This window comes from Pyxicephalus adspersus, chromosome Z (genome assembly GCF_032062135.1).
Source record: "Pyxicephalus adspersus chromosome Z, UCB_Pads_2.0, whole genome shotgun sequence".
Taxonomy (NCBI): Eukaryota; Metazoa; Chordata; class Amphibia; order Anura; family Pyxicephalidae; genus Pyxicephalus; species Pyxicephalus adspersus.
This window is the reverse complement of record NC_092871.1, coordinates 59,029,980-59,057,034: the sequence shown is the minus strand read 5'-3', so window position 1 is coordinate 59,057,034 and position 27,055 is coordinate 59,029,980. Positions and strand designations below refer to the sequence as shown.

At 37.1% G+C, this 27,055-nt stretch overlaps 1 protein-coding gene and 1 long non-coding RNA gene across 3 annotated transcripts in view; one reads left to right on the top strand and one right to left on the bottom strand.

The window, feature by feature from the left end:
* The window catches only part of LOC140343731 (uncharacterized), a 554,400-nt gene that overhangs the window by 228,636 nt on the left and 298,709 nt on the right, over positions 1 to 27,055 (top strand). The window lies entirely within an intron of this gene.
* COL27A1 (collagen type XXVII alpha 1 chain) overlaps positions 1 to 27,055 on the bottom strand; it is a 273,626-nt gene that overhangs the window by 134,287 nt on the left and 112,284 nt on the right. The window contains exons 16-23 of one of the 2 annotated variants that reach the window (XM_072430585.1): positions 25,887 to 25,931; positions 15,389 to 15,442; positions 14,689 to 14,742; positions 13,993 to 14,046; positions 5,732 to 5,785; positions 5,390 to 5,443; positions 1,855 to 1,899; positions 653 to 706 (exon numbers count right to left, since the gene is read on the bottom strand). In XM_072430585.1, coding sequence (XP_072286686.1) covers positions 653 to 706; positions 1,855 to 1,899; positions 5,390 to 5,443; positions 5,732 to 5,785; positions 13,993 to 14,046; positions 14,689 to 14,742; positions 15,389 to 15,442; positions 25,887 to 25,931 — 414 coding nt within the window. The remainder of the gene's footprint in view (positions 1 to 652; positions 707 to 1,854; positions 1,900 to 5,389; positions 5,444 to 5,731; positions 5,786 to 13,992; positions 14,047 to 14,688; positions 14,743 to 15,388; positions 15,443 to 25,886; positions 25,932 to 27,055) is intronic. The other variant, XM_072430586.1, reaches the window with a different exon arrangement.

Genomic DNA, 27,055 nt, shown 5'->3' with positions numbered 1-27,055 from the left:
CAACAAACAGACCTTGTTTACCGTATGAATCTTTGTTCAAAATTGAAGCCAACAACCAATAAAAAACAAGCCCTCACTGATCACAGTAGATGTGGCACTGTGGACTTGTTCATCCTTATAGTTTGCTACAAAAGCTTCTCAGGTTTACTTTCACTTTGTATTGGTGGCTCAGCTTCCCCCCATCCACATAAATTTGGCCAACCAGCCTTCTAATCTCTAATGTAAACATAGAGCAGGAGCACAGAAAATGGGAAACAAATGCTGACACCCCATTTGAAATATTTAATTGTTTTATGGTGAACTAATTTCTGCAGTCTTTTAAACTACAGGCATCAGTGAGGACATTTGTTTTAGCTCCTATAATAAATATTAGAAAGTTTATAGCCTTGTCAAAGTTCTAATTTTCAGTTTTGACTTAGGAGTTGCTATAATTAAAAATCAGTGCCTTTGTTACATGGAAGTGGGCATCATAATTTTAGCATTTTGGCAGATTGTTATTTCACTTTCATACCAGGATATAAAATGCTACACAAAGCTTTTTAGAGTGGGTGATAAAATCTAGTCAGGATATACCAGCTATGCCCTGGATTAGAATAAAATGTATCAATCCATACCAGGCCAGTTTAGGTAATTTTGGATCCACTGGTCTTACCTTTGGTCCTTCTGTCCCAGGAATACCAGGGAACCCCTTTCGACCTGGATATCCCTAAAATGACAAAACACATGCGTTATAGATTGGATTTGCTAAAATAATAAAAAAAATATTATTTGTTATATGGGGATCAGCAATTGCAGCCTAAATGTGGTCTTAGCCATTAATAGGCTCCATTCTCAGCAAACCTCTGAAATCTAGGAAAGTGTCAAACACTTTAGTCCTGATGGAATAATGGTAATTTAAAGTAGAACACCTGGCAGCTACAAAAGATACATATTAATGCAGCTATGTATCCGTCAATAAATTATTAAATTTCCCCTTACTTGTTGTCAACTTTTTGTAATCCCTCATACAGCAGCAATTTAACTGCATTCAATTGGGTTTTTAATATCTGCTGGAAATTTAGCTATACCAATATACTTTGATTTATCAAACCAGGCAAACTTTTTAGGTATCATATTTTAAATTTCTTAAGAGGGTAGCCAAATAGACAAGTATTGAGTTCCTACTAAAAAGCCAAATCAAAATTTGGTGAATGCCATATGTTTAGCTGAGGCCCAAAAGTCCCATATAAGACTAGTAAAATAACAAGAATAAAATTGTGTTAGATTTGTGGCTCATGTATAAAACACATCAGACCCTTTGTACTATGAAAATTAGGAAGCATATACTGTCAATGTATAAAGCATGCAAAAACGATCTAGAAAGAGCGCATCTATTTTGTCTTGATTTTAAAGGTTATTTGCTGCCAATAAATCAGGAACTTTGCAAGTATCTTGCTTAGAAGAGCAATCAAAGACAGACTGTTAGTGATCCAAGATACAGAGGTGACAAAGAAGTAGCTGGTCATTGGTGACAGCAGGAGGAGTTGACCATGGATATTTAGGGGAGGACAGGTTTTCAGTGGGACACACACTGCACCCATATTGGCAACTGCCAGCCATAATTACCTAATTAAAGGCATTTCAGTATGAGATGACAGCACTGCTCCAGACATGAAGGGGCGTCTATTCCTAACCTATAAATAAGACCTGTAATGACTTCATTCTGGCCAGGACTGTCTCTGTAAGCTTCTATATTAGACTGTGTAAAATGAAAATGTTTAGAAGAAAAGTGCTTCATTTTCTTCTAATGTCTACCAAAAAAGAAAGCACAAAAACAAAACAACTTTAGTCAATAAAAATAAAATAAATTTGTACCTCTGGACCAGGAGCTCCTGGTGGCCCAATTGGTCCCTCATCTCCCTTGAAGAGGAAACAAAATGACAGAAAGAATTAAACTTAAATTAAGTTTGCTTTTCCATCTATGTTATTAATGGATGTCCGTGAAACAATAAGAGATGATAACAGTATTTGTGTTTACCAATTTTAAGTCAAATTGTAATAAAGTAAAACAATGGGTTCTATTGTTTGAAACAGACAAACGAGTTTACTATACAAAATTACTGTCACTTCAGGTTCCAACATTTCAACTCCTTCTCAAATCCAAGGGGTCTCTAGAATTGGCTTTCTCAACCAGGGTTCCTCCAGAGGTTACCAGAGGTTCCTTGACCTGTGGCCAAGGCAGCTGAAACCAAGACTATGGGTCTGATTTATCAAAGCTCTCCAAGGCTGGAGGGAATACACTTTGATTAGTGAAGCTGGGTGATCCAGCAAACATGGACAGGATTTCTTCAAAGACATTAGTTATTTGCTAGCAAATGTTTTAAATCCAGGACCAGATCCATTTCAAGTTTGCTCGATTACCCAGCTTCACTAATGAAAGTGTATCCTCTCCTGCCTTGGAGAGCTTTGATAAATCAGGCCCTATTTGATCACAAATAGAAGTTCTTTCAGTTTTTTCATGAAGTTTGTTAATAAGGACCATATTTCAAAGTAACATTTTATTTTCCGAAGGGTGGAATAGCCATTAAAAATGTTTGGAGATGCTCCTTACATTGAATGTGGAAGAAAGAGCTCAGTAATCATTTTCCTATTTGTATACCATATTTTCCCTGTGGCATATTTATAATGGTGCACATTGGAGCTAAATTATTGGCTGTTTACAAAGTGCACATGCACTTAGCTTAGAAATAGGGTGATGATGTGTTCACTTTGAAAGCCCAAAGGAATGAAAAAAAACCAGATTAAATAATTGCAGTGACCACAGCCTACCCTTATTCAATAGGCAAGGTGAATATTCAGTAAAACAGTAAACTCAAATTCTATTTATTACCACCATTCCCCTGGTCCTATTTTAGGATGTTTATTTTTAGATACATTTTCTATATACACCTACTGGAGATCTTGAGTCTGGACTGAACTGTTATAGATCAAAAGTCAGTAGCACTTATCAAGGGTACTTTAGAATAAGAATAAGTGGTAACAGGTAAAAATACATACCTGCCTCTGTATGGGTATGTGTTTTAAATAGGATTTATCTTTAGAATGTAGTATACCTTAAAAGACCAATTAAAATCACACACCATTTTTTTGTCTTTTTTTACTCCCATAGCCTTGCAAGTCATGTTTTAGATTGGAAATACCTTATAATACCATTATGTCTTACTAAATATGCACTTCTTGCACCTACACTCCAATCCTCTATGCAGGCATAACAGAGACATGGCTACAACTTTTATCAATCCTACCCAGTCTCTTAGTGCGGAGGTGTGTTTGACCAGGTATGCTAGATTAGAGTGAAGTGGCCGAATTCACCTATTGGACGCAGCAATCATGTAAGAGACCCCTACATCTCCCCGTTCCCGAGAAATTAGGGTTCACAGAAGGTAAGTGGCCAGATATGTGTGACGGGGTAGCATGGTATGATATATATCATACTTATCCTACACTTATCCTACATTTTATTTTACCTACAGCTCCCCTTTTAGGAGAAGTTAGAATTCAAAGAACTTTAGTTGACATTTATATGTCACAAGAGCACCATGATATGGTAGCAGTGATAAAATAGTCTGTGGGGGGTTAGCCACAGGAGTCCCCCACTTATCCTACATTTACCTTTATCCACTGTTAAAGAGAAATTAGGGTTCACAGAAGGTAAGTGGCCAGCTATGTGTAACAGGGTAGAACGGAATGACAGGTATAGTTTTTCATACCTTGTGATGGCGCCATAGTAATGAAATTTTAGGGGGAGTTAGCCACAAGAGTCCCCCACTTGCAATTACATTTCCCTTTCTTTACAGAAAAATTGGGGTTCATAAAGAATAAGGGAATAGCTATGTGTGACAGGGTAGCATGATATGATGGGTATAAATTTTTTATTGGGGGGGGGGGGAGTTACAAAAGGCATTTTTTACTGGCTCCCACATTTCCAGTTGCCAACATGCCTCTGTTCTAGAGAAATTGAGGGACACAGAAGGTAAGTGGCCAGAAATGTGTAACAGGTACCCCACAAGCTGTTAAATCCATCATACCGCAGCGTCTGCAGATTTGATTTCAGGTGGCAGTGAGTGGTACTGAGCGTCTCCCCCTAGGCAGGGGCCTATGACATGAGGAAGGGGTAACTGAACCACACCCCTACTGCCAGTCTGAACGCAGTCTTGAAGTTTTGAGAACAAGTTTTAAGAAAGTATAAGTTTGGGGCACCACATCACAGAGCAAATTACCAGTACTCTAATGTTTATTGCCATGGAAGTGGGACCCGAGGGTCCCAAATATGCAAACTCATTTTGGGGACCCTGGCCTTGAAATAGCCCCCTAATGTGAAAACATCCCTAATTGTTATTAGGATTTTATGCTTGTGACCCTGTATCAGGCAATTGATTATGTTGAGGGGGCTGAATTTTGTAAATTTAGAAACAGCTCTCAGTGTCCCCTGTGTACCCTGAAAATATCACATTTCTATGACACTCACTGTAGGGGATATGAAGTTTTAATGGGGATAATGACAGCAGCATGCACACAGCTATCATGCTGCCGCTGCACAAAGTAAGATTATCTCACAGTACAAGATGGGCGGCTCCCTCTCCTGGCAGCATGGGCTCATAGTGAGATACATAGAAGATGCGTGCGCACCATCCCCCACAAGACGAGCAGAGACAGCAGAAAGGCAATCAGCATGGGCCTGGATATGGCAACATTGCGGGCCGGATGTGGCCCGCAGGCCATAGGTTGGGCACCCCCTGCTATAGTATATTTTTTTTAGTAACTACAACATTTTTGACGTGTCTGCTCTAGGGGTTGTTTGTGTAAATTGATATGACTAAACAACTCTATTGCATGACTACAAAAAGGCATGTATATTCAAAATGAGAGGCTTACTGCAGGCTATGCTGAAAATCCCTAAGAGCTGGTCTGCTTGTTAAACTCAAATCAGTCAGAAAAGGAAATAAATCACTGAACTTCAAGCAGTAATCCAAGCTGCTGGTCCTGAAGTGACATCACCTACCTTTCCCTGCTACTATCCGATGAATACAAAAAAAAGAAAAGCCCAGATTGCAGTAAACTATTTCCTCTTAAATCAACTTCACAACTACCAAGATAAACTCTGAAAGCTTTTTAGAGACATCAGGTGGATTTACTAAATGAGTGTAGGTTGTGCACTTAGTGGACAAAGGTCATTTAAAACACAGTAACAGTGCAACACTTCTATTATATTTATTAAAAATACAAATGTAAATAACTTCTGTCTTCAGACTCAAACTTACTAGAGTTCGAAGACAGACAGGATAGTGTCTGAAATATGACTAATAATGTGTTCTGCTGAGACGTTGCTATTCTAGTGATCAATACTCACATCAAGCCCAGGCTGTCCTCTGGGCCCTGGGAATCCTCGGGCTCCTGGCTTTCCCTGAAAACCAGCAAAAAAAAAAAAGAGGCTCTCATAAAAAATGAAGGGCAAATCTCATAGGGTACCTTTAGATGAAGGAGAGCGATGGAGCACCAGAGCTGTTTTGCCATGGGAAGACTTCCAATATCAATTTAATAGAAGATAGTTTTGGAGAAGCCTCAACATAAACAGTAAAAAGGTGGGCTCTGCCAGTACAATCTCCAAGAATCTCACTCTCAATCATTTTTGTTTTTCATTACCGGTAAATAACAGTTTAGAGCAAGGTGTACAAAGCTCCAAACATCTTACCTTCAAGCCTTCTGGCCCATTTTGTCCTGGTGGCCCAATGTCACCTGGAAAACCCTGCAAAAAAAGGTGAAATGCATTAAATCTGCATGATGGTTGTCAAAAAATAAATGTGTTTAGACCTTGTACCCTATTTATGTGTCAGGACTCTCCAAAGAAAACATTGGTAATTGCTCTGTGAGCAATTATCTGAAACAGGTTACTGTACAATATAAAAATGTGCAATGGGCCTGATTCATGACATCCAGACCATACTGAGTGTGTTCGTGTCTTACTGCTGATTCTAGCTGATCTGATTCTTACAGATTAAACTATATAAATCATGAATTCTTTTATTTACATATAGCACACAGCTGCAATAGATTTACACACATACCTGTCAGACATCAGAAACGCACATACTTGTCAGACATCAAAGCAAGAGCACCAAGGGATGGTTAAACTTTGTATATATACATCAAAATAGATATGGTATCAAACTTTGATAGCAGAACCCATTGATTGCTAGAGAACTAACTCATGTTTAAACTAATGTTGAGGAAGCACCATGGAAAACAGTATCCTGTGAACCACACGGAACATATTGACATAACCAATAAGTCTAACCACTTTAGTAGGAGTTAACTCTAGGTCTGTGGCTTCTATTTGCTTTATAGCTAGCTGATTGTGACCACTTGCTGACACAGGAAAAAGAATATTTTTTTTCTCCAACCAAAGTGCTGATGTTCTGACAAGCTGTAGTTGCAAATCATTGTGAAGATCTAAATTGGCCTAATAATAGTTGGTATGATTACTCTCTTGTTAGTTGAACTCTGTGCAAGATGGACTAAACAGTAGTAATACTAAAGCATTTCTAGTCTAAACGACCATGTCTTTTGTTTCTAACAGCTCTACACATGTTGCATTGCTCAAAGTTGGCTTTACAATGTGTGACTGTGTGTGTGTGCATTTGTGTGCTCACAAGTCTGTGTTATTCTTTATTAGCTATTGTGCTAGTGATTACTTTGCCTTACTTTACTAAAACCAATAAAAACTGAAATTTTATCCAGGGTAGAGGCTGTTTGCTTGCAACAGAGAAGTTCAGTTAAGAATTACATCCAATTTCAATGTACATAACACAATGCAGCCTGCCAAAGCCATGATCTAACCATTTCTGGCTCTGTTGTACAGCCTAAGCAAAAGAATACACTTTTACAGTCTGCTGGCTGCCAGCTAAACTTCTCTATGCTGTACTGCTGTAGTGGGGCCTTTGGAAGAGGACAGTGATTCAAACAGCAATTTTCCTCAACTGGAATGACTCACTTTACTTGCTATGTCACCAAGTTCAATTAAAACACCTTAAACGGACTAAACTCATACTCTCAATAATTGTTTTCTTCCACTCTGACGAAAAAAAAATTATTTTCTATGCATTAAAACATCTTCCATTGCAAAGACTACTCCCTGTTCAGTAACAGTGCTATCAGCCTGGCAGCTGAGAAGGTCAGTGTAAATGTAAAACCAGATACAAAAATCCAGAAATAAAAGCAGAACTGTTTTCAGTACTTAAGGTCCTAAAGGTAGGTTCTGCGTCTTTTTCAGAGCCACTCTTGAGTTGCACACCAGAGATACAGACATTTTTATGTAAAATCTGGGTCAGGAACATGTCTGCCAATGTACATACATGTCCAACATCTAATCTAATAATATATATAACAAACCATGGTGGTGTGCGTAAAAATGGTGTGTAAAAACTGATTTTTTTAGGCTAAATGGTCTATCAATGCAAATGTGATAGTTTAGTTGTAAGAGAAGTCTGGTTGGCTGGGTCAGCTCATGACTTCTTGTGTCATGTTTTTCCAGCAGGGATTTTACTGCCATATATCTCGACTCTGTTCATGTCCACCTGGGAATTTTTGTTTTCCCCCACCAACCTTTTAATGTGTGAACACCTGCTGCATTCTTCGTAATATACAATTTCATCAATTTACAAATAAAATGGGAGTGCCTCCTTATGGTCACAGAGAGTGTGCAAACCAGGGAAATTAACTGTAAATATTTCACCAACATAGTCATTAAGAATAGTCCATGATTTAAATCTCTAGCATCTACTGCATACTGAAATATCACTTTTAAGGGGACTGATGATTTGATTAAAAGGCATGTGATTTACTGACAAAATCACAGCATCAGTATTTTTTACAATTTCAGTACCACCCAAATTAGTAATTGGGTGTGATGTGCATTGGGCACAGGTCCAATGGAACAGAGGTATAAGTGATATCCCCCAATACGAAAAAATGTGTTAAAAAATCTTACATAATAAAGGATGGTACAGAACCATTAACTAGTCTGATATAGTCAACTTCTATGAAGAATATTATAACATATTACGAGAAGCTTTCTCAACAGGCATCATTGATGTAAAAACTAAAGAAATCCTTGGGACTAAATATCCAGTTATGCCCACCTTCTATAGTTTACCCAAGGTCCATAAGAGCATTTCCAATCCTATAGGATGCCCCATTGTAGCAGGCATTGGTTCTATAGCATCCACTGCAAATGACCTTGTTGAGACCTATCTCAGACCTTTTGTGGTCAACTTACCTTCATATCTGAAAGACACCATTCAATTACTACAGCTACTTGAAGGCCTCACCCTACCTCCCTACTCATTACTAGTTACCATAGATGTGGAGGCATTATATAGTTGCATCCTGCACAGTCTAGGCCTTCAAACCATTGCCACCTTACACCACACTTGACCCCTAAAACAAATTCATCCTATAACTACTCAAATACATCTTGACCCGTAACATTTTCACGTTTAACCATGACGTCTACCAACAGGTTTAGGGAGTGGCGATGGGAACAAAGTGTGCCCCATCAAATGCCAATTTTTATCTTGGCAGTTGGGAAGAACAACTATTCTCCAACCCTGAATTTGCAATGTACTGGCCCCACATATTTATGTGGCGGAGTTACATCAATTAAAATTTTGATTATTTGGACAGGCTCCCCTGAATCTCTAGATGCTATGTTCAATTACATTGAAATTAATCAGTTTAATCTCAAATTCACCATGAATTCACATACCCACAAAATCCTCTTTTTGGACGTCTACGTTTCAATTACAACATTTCTATATAGAAAAGAGACAGCGGGCAATACAACCTTACATATCCGGAGCGCCCATCCACAACCTCTCATCAACAGCATACCCTTCAGTCAATGCTAAAGTTAAAAAGAAATTGTACTGCAGACAATAGTCATAATTTAGTACTTCTCTGATGTAAGCATAAAGCCCAGTGCATAGTTGTATTTCTACAAGTGTTTTCAGCTGAGCTATTATACAACCTGACTTTCACATTATTGTATTCTGCATTATGTACATTACAAAAAGTGTTTTCATTTTATTTCAGATATAATGTGTTTAACAAGTTCATTTGAGTGTAAAGAAGTGTAATGATATAGGTGTAGGTGAGTGCTATGGCCTGATGTGTGTTCAGGTGTCCTGTCTGCACTTTCCATATATGCTCCCATCCAGGGCTGAACTATAACATCATTTTGCACGCCACCTAATACTAGGAAGTTAGTTAAGTGGCCCCCTTGGCCCTGGACCCTCCCATTTCCCTGTCTTGACAGAAGATCAGCAGACAAAGGTAAAGGTCTGCTCTGTCTGCTAAAAAAGCTTAGAAGAACTTGGAGGAACAGCTTTTTGTATTCAACTGTAAGTGTTCATGTTTATTTTAAAACTGCATGGCTGCTTGTGTGTACTATGATGGAAGGCTGTGTGCATGTTTCTGGATAAAACTGCGTGGCTATGTAAATGTTTGTGTGTATGGTGCAGGAATGTATGAATGTTTGTGTATAGTGCATATTGTGTGTATGTTTCTGAGTAAAATGTAGGCCTCTGTCTAAGTTTAGTGCAGGGCTTTAGACTATTTGTGTGTATAGTGCCGTGTTATATGAATGGTTGCAATACTGCAGAACTATGTGTATGTTTGTATTTAAATCAAAGAATATGGTAGTTAGTATAACATATTTTATAATTTTATTTTAGTGAAAGCCACACCCCATTCACAATGGCAAAAAGTCTGTCAACAAACACGATAAAAGTCTGCGGTTTATGAGCACTTTACATTATCAAGTGATGGGAAACATTACGTGTGCCAATGTATTCTTGAGGATGATGGTGAAAAACAATGTGATGCAAAAATTAGCAGTTTTAGTGGGTCTAACAAAAATGCACCTACAAGAGCATCAAATTTGAAAAGACACTTGCAGCATTTTCATCCTAAACTGTTAGAAGTTGTGAATGAGAAAGATATCAATGAAAATATTCCATCTACTTCTGGGATAAAAAAATGTTAAGAAATCTACACAACTAAAACACAACTAAGAAGATTTTTATATCCGACAAAGTTACCATAACAATGACACCAGAAAAATTAAAAAACCACATTATTGAAATGGTAGTAAAGAATAGTGTACCACTATACTTTTCACAGCCAGCCTTTTTAGGCCTAAAGGGAGAAATGTCTAAAAAACTTGGTGTTTCTCTGGAAAGAGAAAGTAAAGGAAACTTATAACTGAAGAGGCCAAATGTAAAAAGGAAGAACTACGAAAAGGTCTGAAGGGACATTTTGTCTTCATAAAAATGGATGCATGCACATGTCACAGAGTCAATTATTTTCCTATTAATGTTAGATTTGTTGATGAAAATAATAAAACAATAACGCGAACCTTGGGAGTAAAGGACACCGAGGTACATCACACCAGTGACTATCTTCAGAAGTTAATGGAGGATGTTCTAGAAGATTTTGAAATTAAAAAGTAACAGATTCTTCGTATTGTGACAAATAATGCTTCTAATATGTTGAGCACAAATGTGAAAACGAAGAAAGTGGATGAAGAAAGTGACAGACAGATATTTAAGAGGAACTATACTCAAAAACTAGTCTTCCAATTATTAATCTACTCTTACTTGCACTAAAATGTCAGTCTTTCCTTGTGACACTGGCTGGGTCAGCTTGTATCCATGAAAAATATAATGATTTCTGAAGTGTTTAGAAGTGGCCAGCTTGTGACTGGCAAGTTTACATTTTCTTCTTCTCCTGACCTCCTTCTCCCCCTCCCTCCCCCTCCCTCACTGCACACAGAGCTCACAAGCTGAGAAGAAGCAGGAAGCAGTTGCAGACAGCAGTTGTACTTGAGTGACATGTGAGTTCAAGGAGGAAAGAAAAAAATCTGTATAATTAGGGAGTGGATTAGAAACACTCCTACCAAGGATGGCATTTCCCAGATTGCAGTTCACTGCCTAGGCGATGGAGAGACCTGGGGGTGTGGCCGGAACTCGTTTTTAATGTTTAAAGGTGAAAGCAAGCTAAAAAAAAATTCAGATAAATATAACTTTGACTTATGTTATCCATAAACCAAAGTTGACTTTGTGGGTATAGGTACGCTTTAAAGAAAGACAGTTCCGCAAGTATTGTAGAAAGTGAGCGAACAGAGTAGTGACATTTTGGATAACATTGTTGAAGAAGCATCTAAGCGTACTACTATTCAACATATGCGTTGTGCTATTCATACTCTGCAACTTGCAATAAGAGATGGATTTGAAAAATCGTCATGCAGCTACTCTAATTGGCAAATTGATGCAAGTAACTGTTGCAGCCAGGGCCCCTAAAATAGATGCCATTTTGAAAAGACGTGCGGGAAAGGGAGCCATTTTGGATCAAACAACACGCTGGGGAAGCACTTATTTGATGGTAAAGCGTTTGCTTGAACTAAAAGACTTTCTTGAAGAACTGGACAATGAAAATGTTTTATTCACTGAAAGCCAGTGGACACAGGTAAAAAGCACTGGAAAATCTACTTTCTAACCCCTTTACTGTCACCAAGAGTTTGCAATCTGAAGATTTTACACCTGGTAAATTCTTCCTGAAATAGAAGAGCTTGATATATTGCCTGAACATTGTATCTTCAATGAAGAAAAGAGAGAATCTCTTACTGGATAATCAAATCTTGTTAGCTGCTATTTCTGTTGATCCAATGAGCCGAATTTTGATGAGCGATAACCAGACTAATACTGCAAATAAGGCCTCTATGATGTAGCAGTTCGCATGAGGGGATAACTACCTGAAACACCGCCAATGGTTGAAGCTATAAGCACTGGTAACTCAGGATCATCCTATTCAAATGAAGAATTAGACTTTGATTCTTAGTTGGATGAAATGGAACTTTCAACAGTAAAGCGACATTGCATATACGTAAAAGATAAACGACCAGAAAATGTCCAAATAAAGAGATTCCAGCAGGAGTTTTTTAAAGAATTAAAAGAAATAGAAAAATATGATTGCTCATTGAAACTGACTGTAGAAGAAGCCATCCTTGTTTATCCCGAGATTATTAGTGATGTGGCTAGAACAATAACAGCAATGCCACACACCCAAGTCAGTGTTGAAAGACTATTTTCAGCTCTAAAAATAATCAAGTCAGATTATTAAATAAATCAGATTATGACTTGATTATGATCTATGAAAGAGGTTCTGTCAGAAGCAATTCTGTTTCTTAGAACAACACTACATTGAGTTCGTTTTGGATTATATTTAACAGCTATATATATAAATATATATATAACTTCTGGAACGCACTCCAGCCAGAACATGCACCGCCCTTTGCCCAATAGGAGATGTTCCTCTTTTGGTTCTGATTGAGATGTTAAAACCTTCTTCTTCAAGAAAGTAGATGTTTTTTCCATCTTCCTTTTCAAAGAGATCAAGGATTTTGTTAGCATAGCTAAGCCTTTCTTGAAGAGAGTGGGAATCATTGCACCTTGCAGGAATTAAAGAAGTTCTTTTTATTGACCATTGGAATATATCAATGCATTTATCTATTGTTGAAATAGATACATTAATTTCAAATTTGGCAAATAATTGATCCTTCATTTCCCTGAGGCTTATTCCCCAATCTTCAGGCAAACTTGCGTAACTCCTTCTTATGGGCTTTATCCAACTTTGAATTTCTCAGACCTCCTCTTGGTAATTTTTCCACTCTACCAGAAGAATTATAGATCTTAATAATATTGGTTATGGTTGTATGATTACAACCCAAAACCATTGCTATCTGGGAGGCATCACTTCCATAACAGATAACGTTCTACTACTCTTTGACGTTATGCATTACTTAATTCTCTGGCCAAACGGGTAAGTGCAATACTAAATATACAGCTAATAACTTTGAAGATAAAAAGATGAATAATATTGTTATCTTAAAACAGTATAAATCCCTGAAATAAAGATATTTAATTTTAAAATTATATTAAGTAAAAAACAAAATAATTGACAAATCATCAATTTATTTTCATGTATTTTTAATATTGATTCTTGAGAAAAACTTTTATGGTAAAAATATTGTTATATTTAATTTTATAATACATTTATTGATTTATGAATAATTAGGGGGTCTAAATTTTTTTGTGAAGTTTGGTTGCAAAAGCATGAAGTTTGATTGCAATAACTTTTTTTTGTACTAGGTCATTGAACCTATGTATTTGATAAATATTATATACATTAAGTTTCTTTATGTCATATCAATTTTTCATATGGTATTTTCCCTTGTCCCTTGATATTGTATGCTATTGTCTGTTTTTTTCAATGGTTTAAACTTTCTTACACACAAAGACAGACGATTCAAAGGTATTCCTTTCTTCCTTTCAATTTCCTCCGCTTCTGTTAAAATATCAAGGCTACATCCAACTATTCAAATATTCGCAATAATATTTTACTGTCCCTGTCTATTCAATGATCTTCTTTCCTTCACAAAACCCCTGCTCTAGGCCCCGCCCACTTATAAGCTTACGAGGACAGGCGCATCTCAGCTATTGCTATCCCTGTTCTCCAACTTCCCGTAGGTGCAGCATCCTTCGATGCTCACCCACTGCCTTCTATAGCGTCCCCACTAGGGACTCCGTGGATTGGCAGCTGAGACCATCTCATGGGCAGGGCCAACCATCTGTCTGTATCAGCTGGGAGCAGTACATACACTCCCCCTGGCTATTGTTCAGTAGTTTTTGCTGTTCTTATTGAGGTACTTACAGGGGCAAAAAAGATGAAATTTTAGCTCAGTTTTAGCCAGACTTTTATTTTTCACTTAGACTAGGGAAATAATAAAACTTCTGTTTGGAAAGTATTTAAAAATTTTACTGGGAACACAGCAACACCTGGTTTAAATATCTACTACCATGTACATTTTAAAACCTTGTTACACAGCAAACAACATACCTCCGGACCTGGTGGGCCTGGTAATCCCAGCAAACCTTTATCTCCTGGTTTACCCTGTAAATTAAACAAATATTAGTATTTAGGAAAAAAATAAAATATTGCCTTGAAATCAAAGTGAAATTTATTGTGATCAGCCAGGTCCTTTATTCCAGAAAGAACTGGCAATGTACCTGCTGCAATTAAGTAAACTTACCTGCCTGATTGCAATTTTCTATTTACCCTCACCTTTCCTCCCTCCATTGTGGGCTCCACCATCTCGCCCCACATCAAGTCCCACAGTGAGCCCAGCTCCAAAATCTGCCAATCCCAGCATATAACAGAATGTGTAAGAACGCCACCTCAAAGGCCAAATGCAGAATTACAGCCAGGACATTTTCTGCAACAAACCTCATACACAACATGCCTAAGTAAATCAGTGAACAAAAAGTGGCTAATATAGTTTATTTATAGCAGACGTATGCCTCAAAAGCATTATTGAAGATTGCCTATTCCGTTTTGCAGTGTTTATTCTAACAAGACATTGGAAACAATTACACAAAGCTCAGTGGTTTATATGTAACACTGCGCCAGCAATGGAAGTTTAGTGGAGAATTTCGCAATTTAATATTGTGGACTGTATTGAAATGAAGAAAGAAAAAACAAAAGGTAATATAAGGACAATATTTAACATCTGCTGATTGGAAAAACAGATCTTACCACAGGTCCTGTCTTCCCCCGAGGTCCTGGTGGGCCTAGAAGACCCTGGCTTCCCTAATAGACAGGCAAAGGAATTATACAGAGCATGACATGATAACTATTAAAAAACAAATTCAGTTGATATATGTTCTGACATTACTTGTGTCTCTGTTTTGCAAATAATGAACTGTTGGAAAAAAAGGTACATGTTGCAATGGGGACACCATTTTCTAGGGACAACTAACATTACAATCTCCTTACTTAAGATTTTCTTTAAATTCCTGTTGCATTTACATGATTTACAGGAAGCAGAGTTAAATCGCTTCAATAGGACACAGACATTATTCTACCATCTTTTGCTATTGACAATGAAAACATTTTTTTTAGATTATAATATTATAGTAGTAAATTCATGTTATCAATAAAATATCAATGTACAAGTAAAAAGTTGCATTGGTGTAACAGCCATATATTAAAGATGAGGATACAAAGGACTACATCTGACAATTTTGCATAGAGTAAAAATTAAATCTAGAAAAGCAACGTTACTGTAAGATAACATAGAATGTATATATGAGTGAATTACAACAAATCACATAAACTGCCCACCTATCTATTTAAAACAAATGCTCAAATGGGGAAATTATACACATATTAAAGAAAGACTTTCATACTCCAGGTTTCTTGAGTTTAGAAGCTTAAAAAAATTGTAAATTCTCACCTTATCGCCTTGGTATCCAATTTCTCCAGGTATCCCTGGAAATCCCTGAATGCCCTGAGTGGACATTACCAAAATAAATTACAGGTGTATTATATGAATGATCAGTGGTCAAAGACCATACTAAGGGGACATACACTGAATTGGAATACATGTATTGGTAAGCAGAAAAATAAATAAAGTTCTACAAACATTCAATAGACAAGGGTCTATCTGGTCTGGTCTCCTTGAGAATCCATTTCCTCTATGACATATGACACACAAGCGCACAAACATACACACTAATGTCAGAAGCCATTTGCTATACAAGGTATTTTGGTTGTAGAAGGATGACACAGCATCATTGCAGGAAACTCATGCAAAGACAGAACTCCATGTGGAAAGTGTCCTTAGAAGAGAATGAATCCTGGATTTTATCACTGTATCAATAACTCAATTTAACTGAGAACCCTCAATTAGCTTATATTAAAATAATATAATGCCACATCCCAATTCACAATGACACTACTACCCAATTTGTTTGAGGAAATCACCTTGGGACTTTAAAGGCATTGTATTATATTCATTAGATCAGATACCAAATAATTATATTAAAAATTCCATTCAATAAATAACAGTATTAAAAATAATAATAAAACAACCATCGATAACATCATCACAGATATAAATCACTTTTAGCACTGTATATCAAGTAAGCTAATGACCAGAAACCGTTCATCATTTGAGCTTCTATGCTTGTCCTTATATGTATGAATCACAAGGATGAGTCCACTGATGCTGATTAAGCAGGCATAAATCCTGAGCTTGGTACAGGACTTTGAAACAGGAAACAGGTATGACATATTTCAACATTTTATTTTGGAACGCATATAGTGGCAGTTTGTGGTTAAGTCCAACACCACCATTAATGTTGGGTACATGATCCTTTCAATATAATCAACAACAAATGCTTCTTTACAAATTGGAAAAAAAAAACTTTTCAGTTACCACTCTTCCCCACCTCTAAAACTGTAAGCCTTTTAGGCAAGGTTCTCTCCTTCTCCTGTGGTATTGTTTATATTTCTCTGTCTTTTGCAACCCCTATTTAATTTACAGTGCTACATAATATGTTGGTGCTTTATAAATCAAGCTTGGCAAAAAGGTAGATCTAATCGAACTATTTTAACATTGGCCAAACCAATGGAGTTTACTGACTTAGTATGTATTTTATCTGGAAAAAATTTGCATGCACCTGAATGAACATGCACCTGCTCTGTTTTGTTTAGAATGAAGCTACATTTGCTCTTTAAAGCTTATGTAAGAGATTTTGGACCTTCAAATACACAAAAACTTACATAAACATAGGCATTTTAAAATATTCTATCTGGATAGAAAAGTATCAGTCAAAGTAATCCTTTTATTAAAAACCAAAACACTCTACTAAGTGATATTTAGTTAGAAAGTAAAGGATTGAAAGGTTTTTACTCAATCTCTAACCTTCTGCCATAACCATGGCCATAAATAGGATGAAAAAGCACAGGCTTATTTTATCCAGAGAAAATAAAAGCTACAAATAACAATTCAGACAGGCCGATAATGTAAGGTCTAAGGATTAAATTGATCTACAGGTACTGTTTTGCTTGGTAAAGACATTCAGGCTCAAACCCCAAAAAGTTTACACTTCTTTGGCTTAAGAGAGGATAAGGTTTTGACCTTTTGTCAAGGCTAAAATACCCAATACCCCACCAGAAGGAAAAGCAAAAAAGAAAAAAAGAAAACTCAGTTCTCCAATTTGGTAACTCCATCTGAGAGATCCACAATGACTAGGAAAACCAACATGGCAGACGTGGATTGGGATTTTACTCCAAATGTAAAATAATAGCATCCTGTTTCTTTTGACCTACTTATCTTTGACATGTTTGCAGTAAAGGTTACTTCTTTCATCATATGATTTGCCATGGTTTGTGAAAAAGTAAAAAAAAAAATCTTTGCTTAACATCCCTCCCTTCCTCTCACACCAACACACACTTCCCAGGATGGGACAACTGGGTGCCAAAGTAAAAAAAATACTTTCATGTATGGATGAACTTGACAGCACTAAGCAAATCAAAGAACTCACATAGGAGTCCATAGTCCTTCTCTAATATATGATGTTGTAGGACTTCTTATTGCTTCCAGTGGCAGAACAGTGAGAAATAGGAACAAAAGGAAGGTGAATGTGCTACTGCCTTAACTAAGCACAGGTTCACTTTCAATGTATATGTAAACCCTGCAGAGACATCTTATTTACACTTATTTAAGCTTGAAATGTTTTTTGGTTTGAATATACTTTAGAGTAAATCAGATCAATCAAGGTATCTACATTGTAATCAAAAAGAAAAATATTAAAGAAAAAAATATAAGCAGCTCTGTATTGATTACCTTCTTAATGGCACAATATTGCAATAAGCAGTGCCTTAACAATTAGCTGAGCAGCAGATGTCTGAACATGTCTTTTCAATATAAAATAATTCTCCATGATACAGTCTTCTTGTATAATTCTGTCTCACATTTGTCTCCAATTGAGAGTGAGCAACCAAGACATTATTCATGGTGGAAAGGGGGGAAACCAGATTAAATGCTCCTTGTTCCCCTCCTCCTTCTTATTGGCAGCTACTTCAAGTGCAGAACTCTGGAAAGCTGAAATTACAGAGACTTTCTCTATTACTGCTACTAGATGAGAGATGAGCAGCGTTACAGGAACTTGGGCCAAGGTCCTTGAGATAGGAAAACGCCAATAAACACCAGAAAAGCATTAGCCAGGATATGGAATACTAAGAGACCAGTAATTAACTCCGAACTGAATGCAGTCAGCAAACGAGCATCACAAAGAAAACGGTTATAGATGCCCTCTACATCTGATTTCTCTTTATAATCCCACATTGATCTCAGTACAGTATTACAAAGGGGCCAATTCACTAAGATAGACTAGGTATAGGTATTTTAACTGTATTTGTTTCTGATACTTATGGTCATTTTATCAGAATGTTTTTTAATAAATATATATTTCTCTCAGGAATTTTTATTCTTTAAATAAATTTTTAACTATTGAAAGTCTTTTTTTTATATTTTAATCTAAAATCTATATTTTATCTTTGTCTTTCATGACTCCTTCTCTTGCTCTCATTAGTACACACCTCATAGAACCTTATGGTGATAGTTGGTTATAAACTAGTGATATTATAAAGTGGACATTGCATAAGTGAAAGAAAAGGTAAACATTAGCAGAAATGTGTAGGTGAGCATGATGTTGCTGGTCTATACTGATGGAAAAGATCTGGGAAAGCTTAAGGTCCCAGATCCCGTGGGAAGATGCTCCAGCACTACGCAGGAACTCATTATGTATATGAAATCATGTCTGCTTAAAGAAAAGCGAATATAGTTTCCAGCGACCATTATTTTGCTACTACCTTTGCCACATTATTGGTATTGGATAACTAGTCTGGTGGGTGAACAGTATGGTCCCCTTACCTAACCTTATGGATCAACTGCACTAGTTTGTATGTTCTGCAACAATTTAGGAGGCAGCAGAAGAAATTGCAGCATATGGCTGGGAGAAGGTATTCCACACACACCCAGAGGTTTTTAGCAGCAGGGAGTTGCAAAGTGGTGGTGTATTTGTCTATTAGTGGTGTACTCCAGGGTTCAGTGTTGGGATCTTTACTGTTTACCATCCTTATAAATGATATAGAGTTTGGGATTAAAAGTACCATTTCTGTGTTTGAAGATGACACCCAACTATGTCATGGAATTAAGTCCATACAGCATGTCTATAATCTAAAAGAAGACCTGGATGTACTGTTTGATTGGGCAGTCATGTGGCAAATTACATTTAATATCGAGGTAAAATTATGCACTTCTTAATAGTAGCATGCAATGCCAAGCTGCAATATCTAAAGCTAGTAAAGTACTTTCTTGTATTCAAAGAGGAATAGACTGCAGAGATGGAGACTCAATCCTGCCCCTGTACAAATCATTGGACAGACCACATCTGGAATATGCAGTCCAGTTTTGGGCACCAGTTTACAAACAGGACATTGTGGAATTGGAGAGAATGCAGAGAAGGGAACTAAACTAATGAAAGAAATTGAAGAGCTCAGCTATGAGGAGAGATTAGCTGAACTGAATCTATTCTTCCTTCAGATGAGACATTTAAAGGGGGGATACTATCAGCCTGTATAAATATATAAATGATCCATATAGAGAACTCAATTCCCGGTTATTCCCTTTAAGATCATTAAAGGTCAAGGGGGTACTCTTTCGTCTGGAGGAAAAGAAGTCTAAGCTCCGGATAAGGAAGGGATTCTTCACTGTAAGGTCTGTGAAAATGTGGAATCGGCTCCCTCAGGTAGTAGTTTCAGCAACTACTATAGATTGCTTTAGGAAAAAGCTGGATGATTTCTAGAAGCACAGAATATAACTGTATTAAGGCTTTAAAGTAAAGATAACAGGGACTGTTGATCCAGGGAACATCTCATTGCCTCATGGAATCAGGAAAGTAATTTTGGTCCCCTGTTGGAAAAATTTGTTCCAGGCTTTTTTTTGCCTTCCTCTGGATCAATCATGTCTACGAGATTTATCTGGGATATGTTTATTTTCCTAGTGGTTGAACTTGATGGTCTTTTTTTCAACCTAATTATGTAACTATGTATTTGGGCACTGGCCACCAAAATTGTGGATACATTGCCTCCTCTTTATGCAGGTATGCATAACAAATAGAGGGGTAATTTTATAAAGTGACCCCGAACTAGGAAATCCATACTAGCATTCATGTAAGAAAATATAACATGCCCACATTTTGCAGTAACCACTTGGCCTGGAAGTTAGACAAATGGGATGTTGTGGCACAACACGATGCCCAGTGTATGTAAAATTAGATACAGAACCATTTCTCTCAGCCAACCCTTTTAGACACAGAAGGCAATGGTTGGTGAGGGTTAGAAATATGTGGCAAGTGTTGTCTTCTGAACACCAATTGAAAGTTCCCCCTTTACAGAAAAAGGAAAATTCTCTCTATGCCAATTCAATTAGCTAATTGGATTATTATGCCTTTCCTGAGGATTTCCACCATCAGAATTGAAAAGCACAAAATGCAACAGCCATACCACAAATATCATTTTTTAAGGTACGAATGTCCTGTAATATTATGTAGATATGGTACAAGCGAGTGGTTGACATTAAAATTGCTGATCATAGCAAAAACGAAAAATGTCAATACCTGTGACCAATTAGATTTTAGCTGTCATTTTCCACAGCAAGTTAAGAGATTAAAACTGATTTTTACTGGGGAAAACTAAGCTGATTTGGGGTTTAAAATTCTTCCAGGAATTAAACAAAGTAAATATTTTCTTAAAATAACAAAGCTTTAAGTCAGCAAAAATCTTTTCCAAGGGGAACATCTTGAAATGTTTTGATCATTATGGGAATTGTGTATAAAAAGTGTCTGAAACAAAAGTAGTTGAGTTATTACCTACAACAGCTAGATACAATCCTTGTATGCTCTATCTCATAAACTGAAATCCAATTGGTTTAGCACATTATCTACAATATTATTTAGTGCATTAGATGTTGCCTCACTTTTAATTTAAAGAAGATCTTGCAAAATTACCTCTCGTATATCAAGGTACCTCTATTTAGTACAACCACGCCTCCATGTAAAAAGCTAGTAAAAAAAATAAAATAATCTAAGGACATAACTTCTGGCTCCCTGTGGGATTTTTAGATATTTTTGTAAATGGAGCACATTATAGACAAGCTTAAAATTCAGTGTTAGGCTTCCAAAATCATCAGGAAAGCTTGAACATAAAAAAGTCTTTAAAGACATGGATAAGGCCTCTTATACTACAGAGTTGCCCTTTACCAAGGTATGTCAGGATGATTATGTTTATATTTTTTGAGATGTTGTATGTTGATTTGATTTTAGGTTTCTTTTATATATATATATATATATATATATAGTTATCTATTGTAATTCTGATGAAGAGAGAGTTTTAAAAATGCATATAAACATTCCTACCACGTTTATATGCGTTTTTTGCATTTTTACAAGCGTTTTAAAGCTTAACTTTAAAACGCTAAAAAACTTTTATAAACGCCTATGGCGTGTTTTACCGCGAATTGACGCGATTTTACATGAGCGTTTATAAAAGTTTTACTTTTAACCCTTTCAGGGAATGAGTACAGGGTTGCATAAAACCCCTTACTCATTCCCTGAAAGGATTAAAATATTTGTAAAAAAATTGGACGAGGCTTTAATGGTAAAATCTTTTATTAAATGTGTGTGTGTTTGTGTAACTAAGATTTTTTTTTACAGGTCATCTAAATGACAGGATGATTTCCATGGCTGCATTCATGACATGAGCACAGCCATGGGACTCCTCCTGACAGTGATGGGTCCCCGGGCACTAGGGGTTAAATGAGGACAAGGCTCTCCATTCACCTCTAGTGCTCTGTGATTGGCTGAGGTTTTCCGTTTCTCAGCCATTCAGCACTAGACTTGAATAGGGAGACTTGTGCCCGTTCATCTCTAGTGCCCCGTGATTGGCTGAGAAATAGGAAACCCTGATGACAGCTCAAGCGTCATCAGGATTTCCCTTTCCTCAGACAATCAGGGAGCAGAACAATCAGTGGAGCTCTGCTATGCTGACAGCTCTGCTCCTCTGATTGCTCCTGTAGCCCTTTTTTTTTAACGTTTGCAAGCAACGTTTAAGATAAAGTCATAAACGTGCCTGAAGGAAACGTCCTGGTGTAGATTAGCCTATTGGAATGCATGGGGACTTCAAACATGTGCTTTAAAAGCCTCAGGTTAAACGCTGGGGAAACAGTCCGTGTAGACTAAGCCTTAGGTTTGCCTATTCAGGAAACAGTGACAGTGCCCTGATGCCTACTTCAGCAAGTTATAAGGCATATTAGCATTTCCTGGACAACTGCCACCAGCTCCTCCTGCTGCTATTCTCTTCACACCAGTACAACATACTGGATTAACTCTTTACTCCTGCACTCCTCAGTTGTCCAACAAGTATCTCGTCATAATACCACCTTTTCACGAACATTGTTTATTATATATATATATAAGCTTCATATTTCAATAAGATTTAACCCTATCAGGAATACAGATAACTTTCACCAATAGTTTTATTTGGTTCTGTTTGTAACTCATTTCAGAACACTCCCATTTCCTTTGATTTCAACCCAAGAAATGAACATTTAATAAGTTACACTAACTACTATACCATCCAAAGCTTATCCAACCTACTTACCTGCTATCTAAAACTCTGGTCCTTGATGTGAGTTCAGTTTCTGAATTTTCATCCCACCATTAGTATTATTTACCGACAATATAACAAAGTCTTGTTGTCCCCTGAGGAAGCCCATTAGGGCGAAATGCACCGGGAGAGACCGTAAAAATACTACATGTATCTTGACCCACTAATTTAGTTTTGGATGAACATCCATTCTAAAATCACATCAATATTATACATTGCTAGAGATTGTGTAACATTTACAGTAAACACAAGAGATTCTCCCTTATTGTGTTTACATAATTTATGTATATTGTCATGTTTGTAGGATTATTTTATATGAATTAAATAAAGATTTTATCTAGTTTTAAGTAAGTTTGCCATAAAGAGCCACTAATTTCTCTATCCTTTCCTTGTCTATTTACCATATAAAGGCTTGGCACATCTACTCCAGTAGTTTATATTTATATCGCTTAGGGTACTGGCCATCTACCATATGTAATTTAAGGCATATTAAGTTATCTGCACTCCTTCACTTATCCCCACACTGGGGGAATCCACCCTTGTCCTTGTCCATCCTAATCCACATCTTACCCTCCACAATATGATGTATGAGCATACCAGACTTAAGGATGTCAATGTTCCTGTCATGTGACTGTGCTGCTCAGGCTTGAACAAGTCACAATGCTTGATCTTCACTAACCTCAAGCCCCACTACAAGAGAGAACAGATAGGAGGAAGGGAATTGGGAAACTATCAAAATTTTAGGCTATAAATTTAGCTTGTTTTATTGCCCCCTTCCACAACAGACATATTCACCATTCTTTTGCTCCACCAACACTGTGTTTATTACCAGTCAGTTCTAGATATGAAAGACCATGTGATTTACTTTACACTGTGCAGAACAAACTTGATAGAGAAGGGAAAAGAAGAGTGACGATTTACACTTCCACTTTGCCTATTAATATGTAAGTTTGCGCAATTGAACTCTGTAAATACAATGTTGTTTTTCAGCACAATATCTAGAAATAGATATGTACACTTGTGAAAAGGGTTCTAGAGATTCACCTATTGGCTAGAACCCATAAAATAAAGTAAGTATTTCCATATATTTATCTGACAAGGCTGAGAAAACAAGCAGTAAGGAAAAAGGGGAGGTTCTTCTGTATCTTGTAGAATCCACTGTAATGCAATCCCCAAAATGTGAAGGCTTTTAAAGCTACAAGGTTAGGGGAAGGGGGGACATTCCCATGGTAATAAAGGTTAAAGAGTAATAGTCAGATGTCTACAAACCTTAAGCCATATAGTATAGTTTTTTTTCAGCATATTAAAGTTAATAAAACACTGTAGTGTGTAGTAATAGAAGGAGTTTTTTTTACCGAGAAAAGCACCTACTGAGATTCAGTAAACCACAATGACTGGGTTGAGAGAACAAGAACTCTATGTTGCTTTCAGACTTTTAAAGAAGGTACAAGATAGAATAGAGGACCACTTTATACTCTGCAAGGCAAAGATCAGAGGGAAAGAAAGACTAAAAACAAACTGCAGAAGGCCACAAAAATTCTCATGTGCTTTTAAACAAAAACATCAAGCTCTGGATGCTAACCAATCAAAGGCCAGCACTGTTTACAAGAGCACTGCATACATCATGTTTTAGGAGAAACTTCATCTATACACCTGTTGAAACTTCAAACTGGACACATTTTTAGGCTGCTCAGTCATGTTCCCTATTACACAACTACAAACAAAAGATAGGCCACTTTACAAGAAATATAATAACTGCATCAAATTCTGCAAGAGGGCAGATCTACTATATCATCACCTTAGGGAATATGGATACACGGAGTTACATAAAAAATTTACATTTCCAAAGTTACCCTTCCAAAAGCAAACATTGAACTGGTTGTTATGGGCTTCAGAAACAAGTCTTGTTTGTGATGTGTCTGCCCAATCTAATAAGTGTCCTATAAACAAAAGGAATATGCACCACTTGTCTAACATACTCATACCTGAGCAAAGCTCGGGTTCACATGGGGCCAGGATTTGGACATATTCTTAATGGGCAGTAAATGGACTTTGAATCAAGCAATCCAGGACCTTTGGAGCCTAAATTCATCATTTAAAAGGCACCCTCAAAATTTCTGATTTAGAGTGGAAGAAATCATTCAGCAGCTCAAGTCACCCTTTCCCCCCTGCTCTCAGTATTTACTCGTAGGCCTTCCAAACTCTAATGAAAACACACAAATAAGCTTAGGAAGAAATTGAACTGCTAAGATAAATATCTTTCTACTTCTGTTGTAAAAATACAGGATCGATAATTTCACAGTGCCTACAGCTACAGAGCTAAATGTGGAGTTATTTTTAAGTTTACCTCATTTGGGTTTACACCTTTCCCTGTGCTATGTTATGCACTTTCATGAACTGCTATTGCTATAAATGGGGCCTACAATGAGCACAGAAACACTAAAAAACAAATCTGTTCAGAGTGTTCTTATATAAGGACATTCCTGACTCTGACTTTTCTAAGCTATATACTTACCCCAGTACTTTAATAATGAACCCAATGGGTCCAGCTCAGAAGTCCACAGTCATGCAACCTAACCCAGACCACAGCACACTGAATAGTATCCCCTCACAGCATGACCGTGGGTGGACCTGATTACTGTCCATTTGGACTACTAGTGCTATTTTGCAAGGTGGCCGGTGACATGTTGCGAACTTCCTCATACATGTAAGCACCAAGATTCATTTTTGACAGAAACAGTAATCAGAGAACCTGTTAAGTTACACATTGGCACCAGAAAGTGTAAGAGATAGGGTAAAGGGAGGACTTTGAGGATTTTGTCAGTTGTTCTCATATATTAGGGCTCTATTGATAACTTTTTCCTTTTTAGAATGCTAGGATTCCTTGTTGTCATGCTAATGTAGTATATAAATATTGAATTCTGGAACTCATTTGCACAATGCATCTTCCCTTTCTGTGTTTTTGAAATAATGACAACTAATATTTATTTTCAAAAGGAAAATGGCAAGGACATACTTTTCTCATAACAGGTATGTTTATTGACATTGATAGTTTGTCTCAGGAAATGCTAGATGATTGGCCTTGTCTGGCTTCAAAACTCCTGGGTCATGCCAGCATGGTCTGTATCTACATCCTTTACACACTAGAATAATATTATAGGAACATATTAGAGTCCTTGCATGCAAAACACAATGCAGTAAGTGAGTATTCTGGTCACCTTATCACCTTTCAGTCCAGATTCTCCTGTGTTCCCCGGAAGTCCCTGGAAAACATGAAAAAATAGTTATTTTTTATAGATATATTAAAAAGTTCATCTCCTAAACTACAACATGGTTCAGTAGTTGAAGAAGAGCCAGTAGTGCAAGAAGAGCAGACACAAATGTGATAGTCTTCTCCTGTGCCATTGTTTGTACCAGTCTGTCATTTGCAAACCCTAATAAATGTACAATGCTGTGTAAAATGTTGATGCAGTTTATTATTATTATTATTATTATCATTATTATTAATAATAATAATAAGATTAATAGGCATTGAATGCTCCTAACCCTCGAGTTTATACTTATCTTTATGTTATACATATAGTTTATTTTCATAACACTGTCTTTTTAATTGACAGCATAGGTGGTAGTATTCCACAATAATCAAACATTGCTATGGCCTGCTTAGGCATATTAGGGATTGTTTTTGGGTGCCACTAGGAGCCTTGTGTTGAAAGTGCTTCACTCGGGTCAGAGATCTGAGAGATGTCTAACTTGTTGGAAAAATGTGGTGAACTGAGTATATGTTGCTTGGGAAGAATTAAGCAGAAAGCAGCAGGTCAGCTTGTCATTTTGGAAACGCATACTTTGGCCAGCCTAACAATGACCATAGAGGTTACAATACAAATCTACTTTAGCTCTGCAATACCTATTTACTGCAAGAGCCTGACTGGATAAAAACAGAAAGTACTATAGAATATTCATTATACATTTTAGGATACTTCTGAAACCATTACTTTATCAGTGCTCTTAAGGTGCGTACACACTTCCAATTTTTATCGTTCCAATCGAACGACGAGCGATCGATTGGGCAAAAAATCGTTCGTAAAAAAGTAACCAACGACGCCGACGAACGAGGAAAGTCGCTGGAAACGAACGACCGGACCGGCGGATCGGATTGGACGACGATCGTTGAACATCGTTCGTGTGTACGGTCGTTCGTTGATCGTCCATGGGCTGAGCATGCGTAATGAACGAACGTCCGTTCACTTTCCTGTCGTGCACATAGTTCCTCTATCGCTTAAACAATCGTATCTATTGTGTGTACAATATCTACGAACGATCGTGTCGTTACCTCTATGTGCAGTATCGGTGCTATACGATCGTTCATATATATCGTGCAGGAACG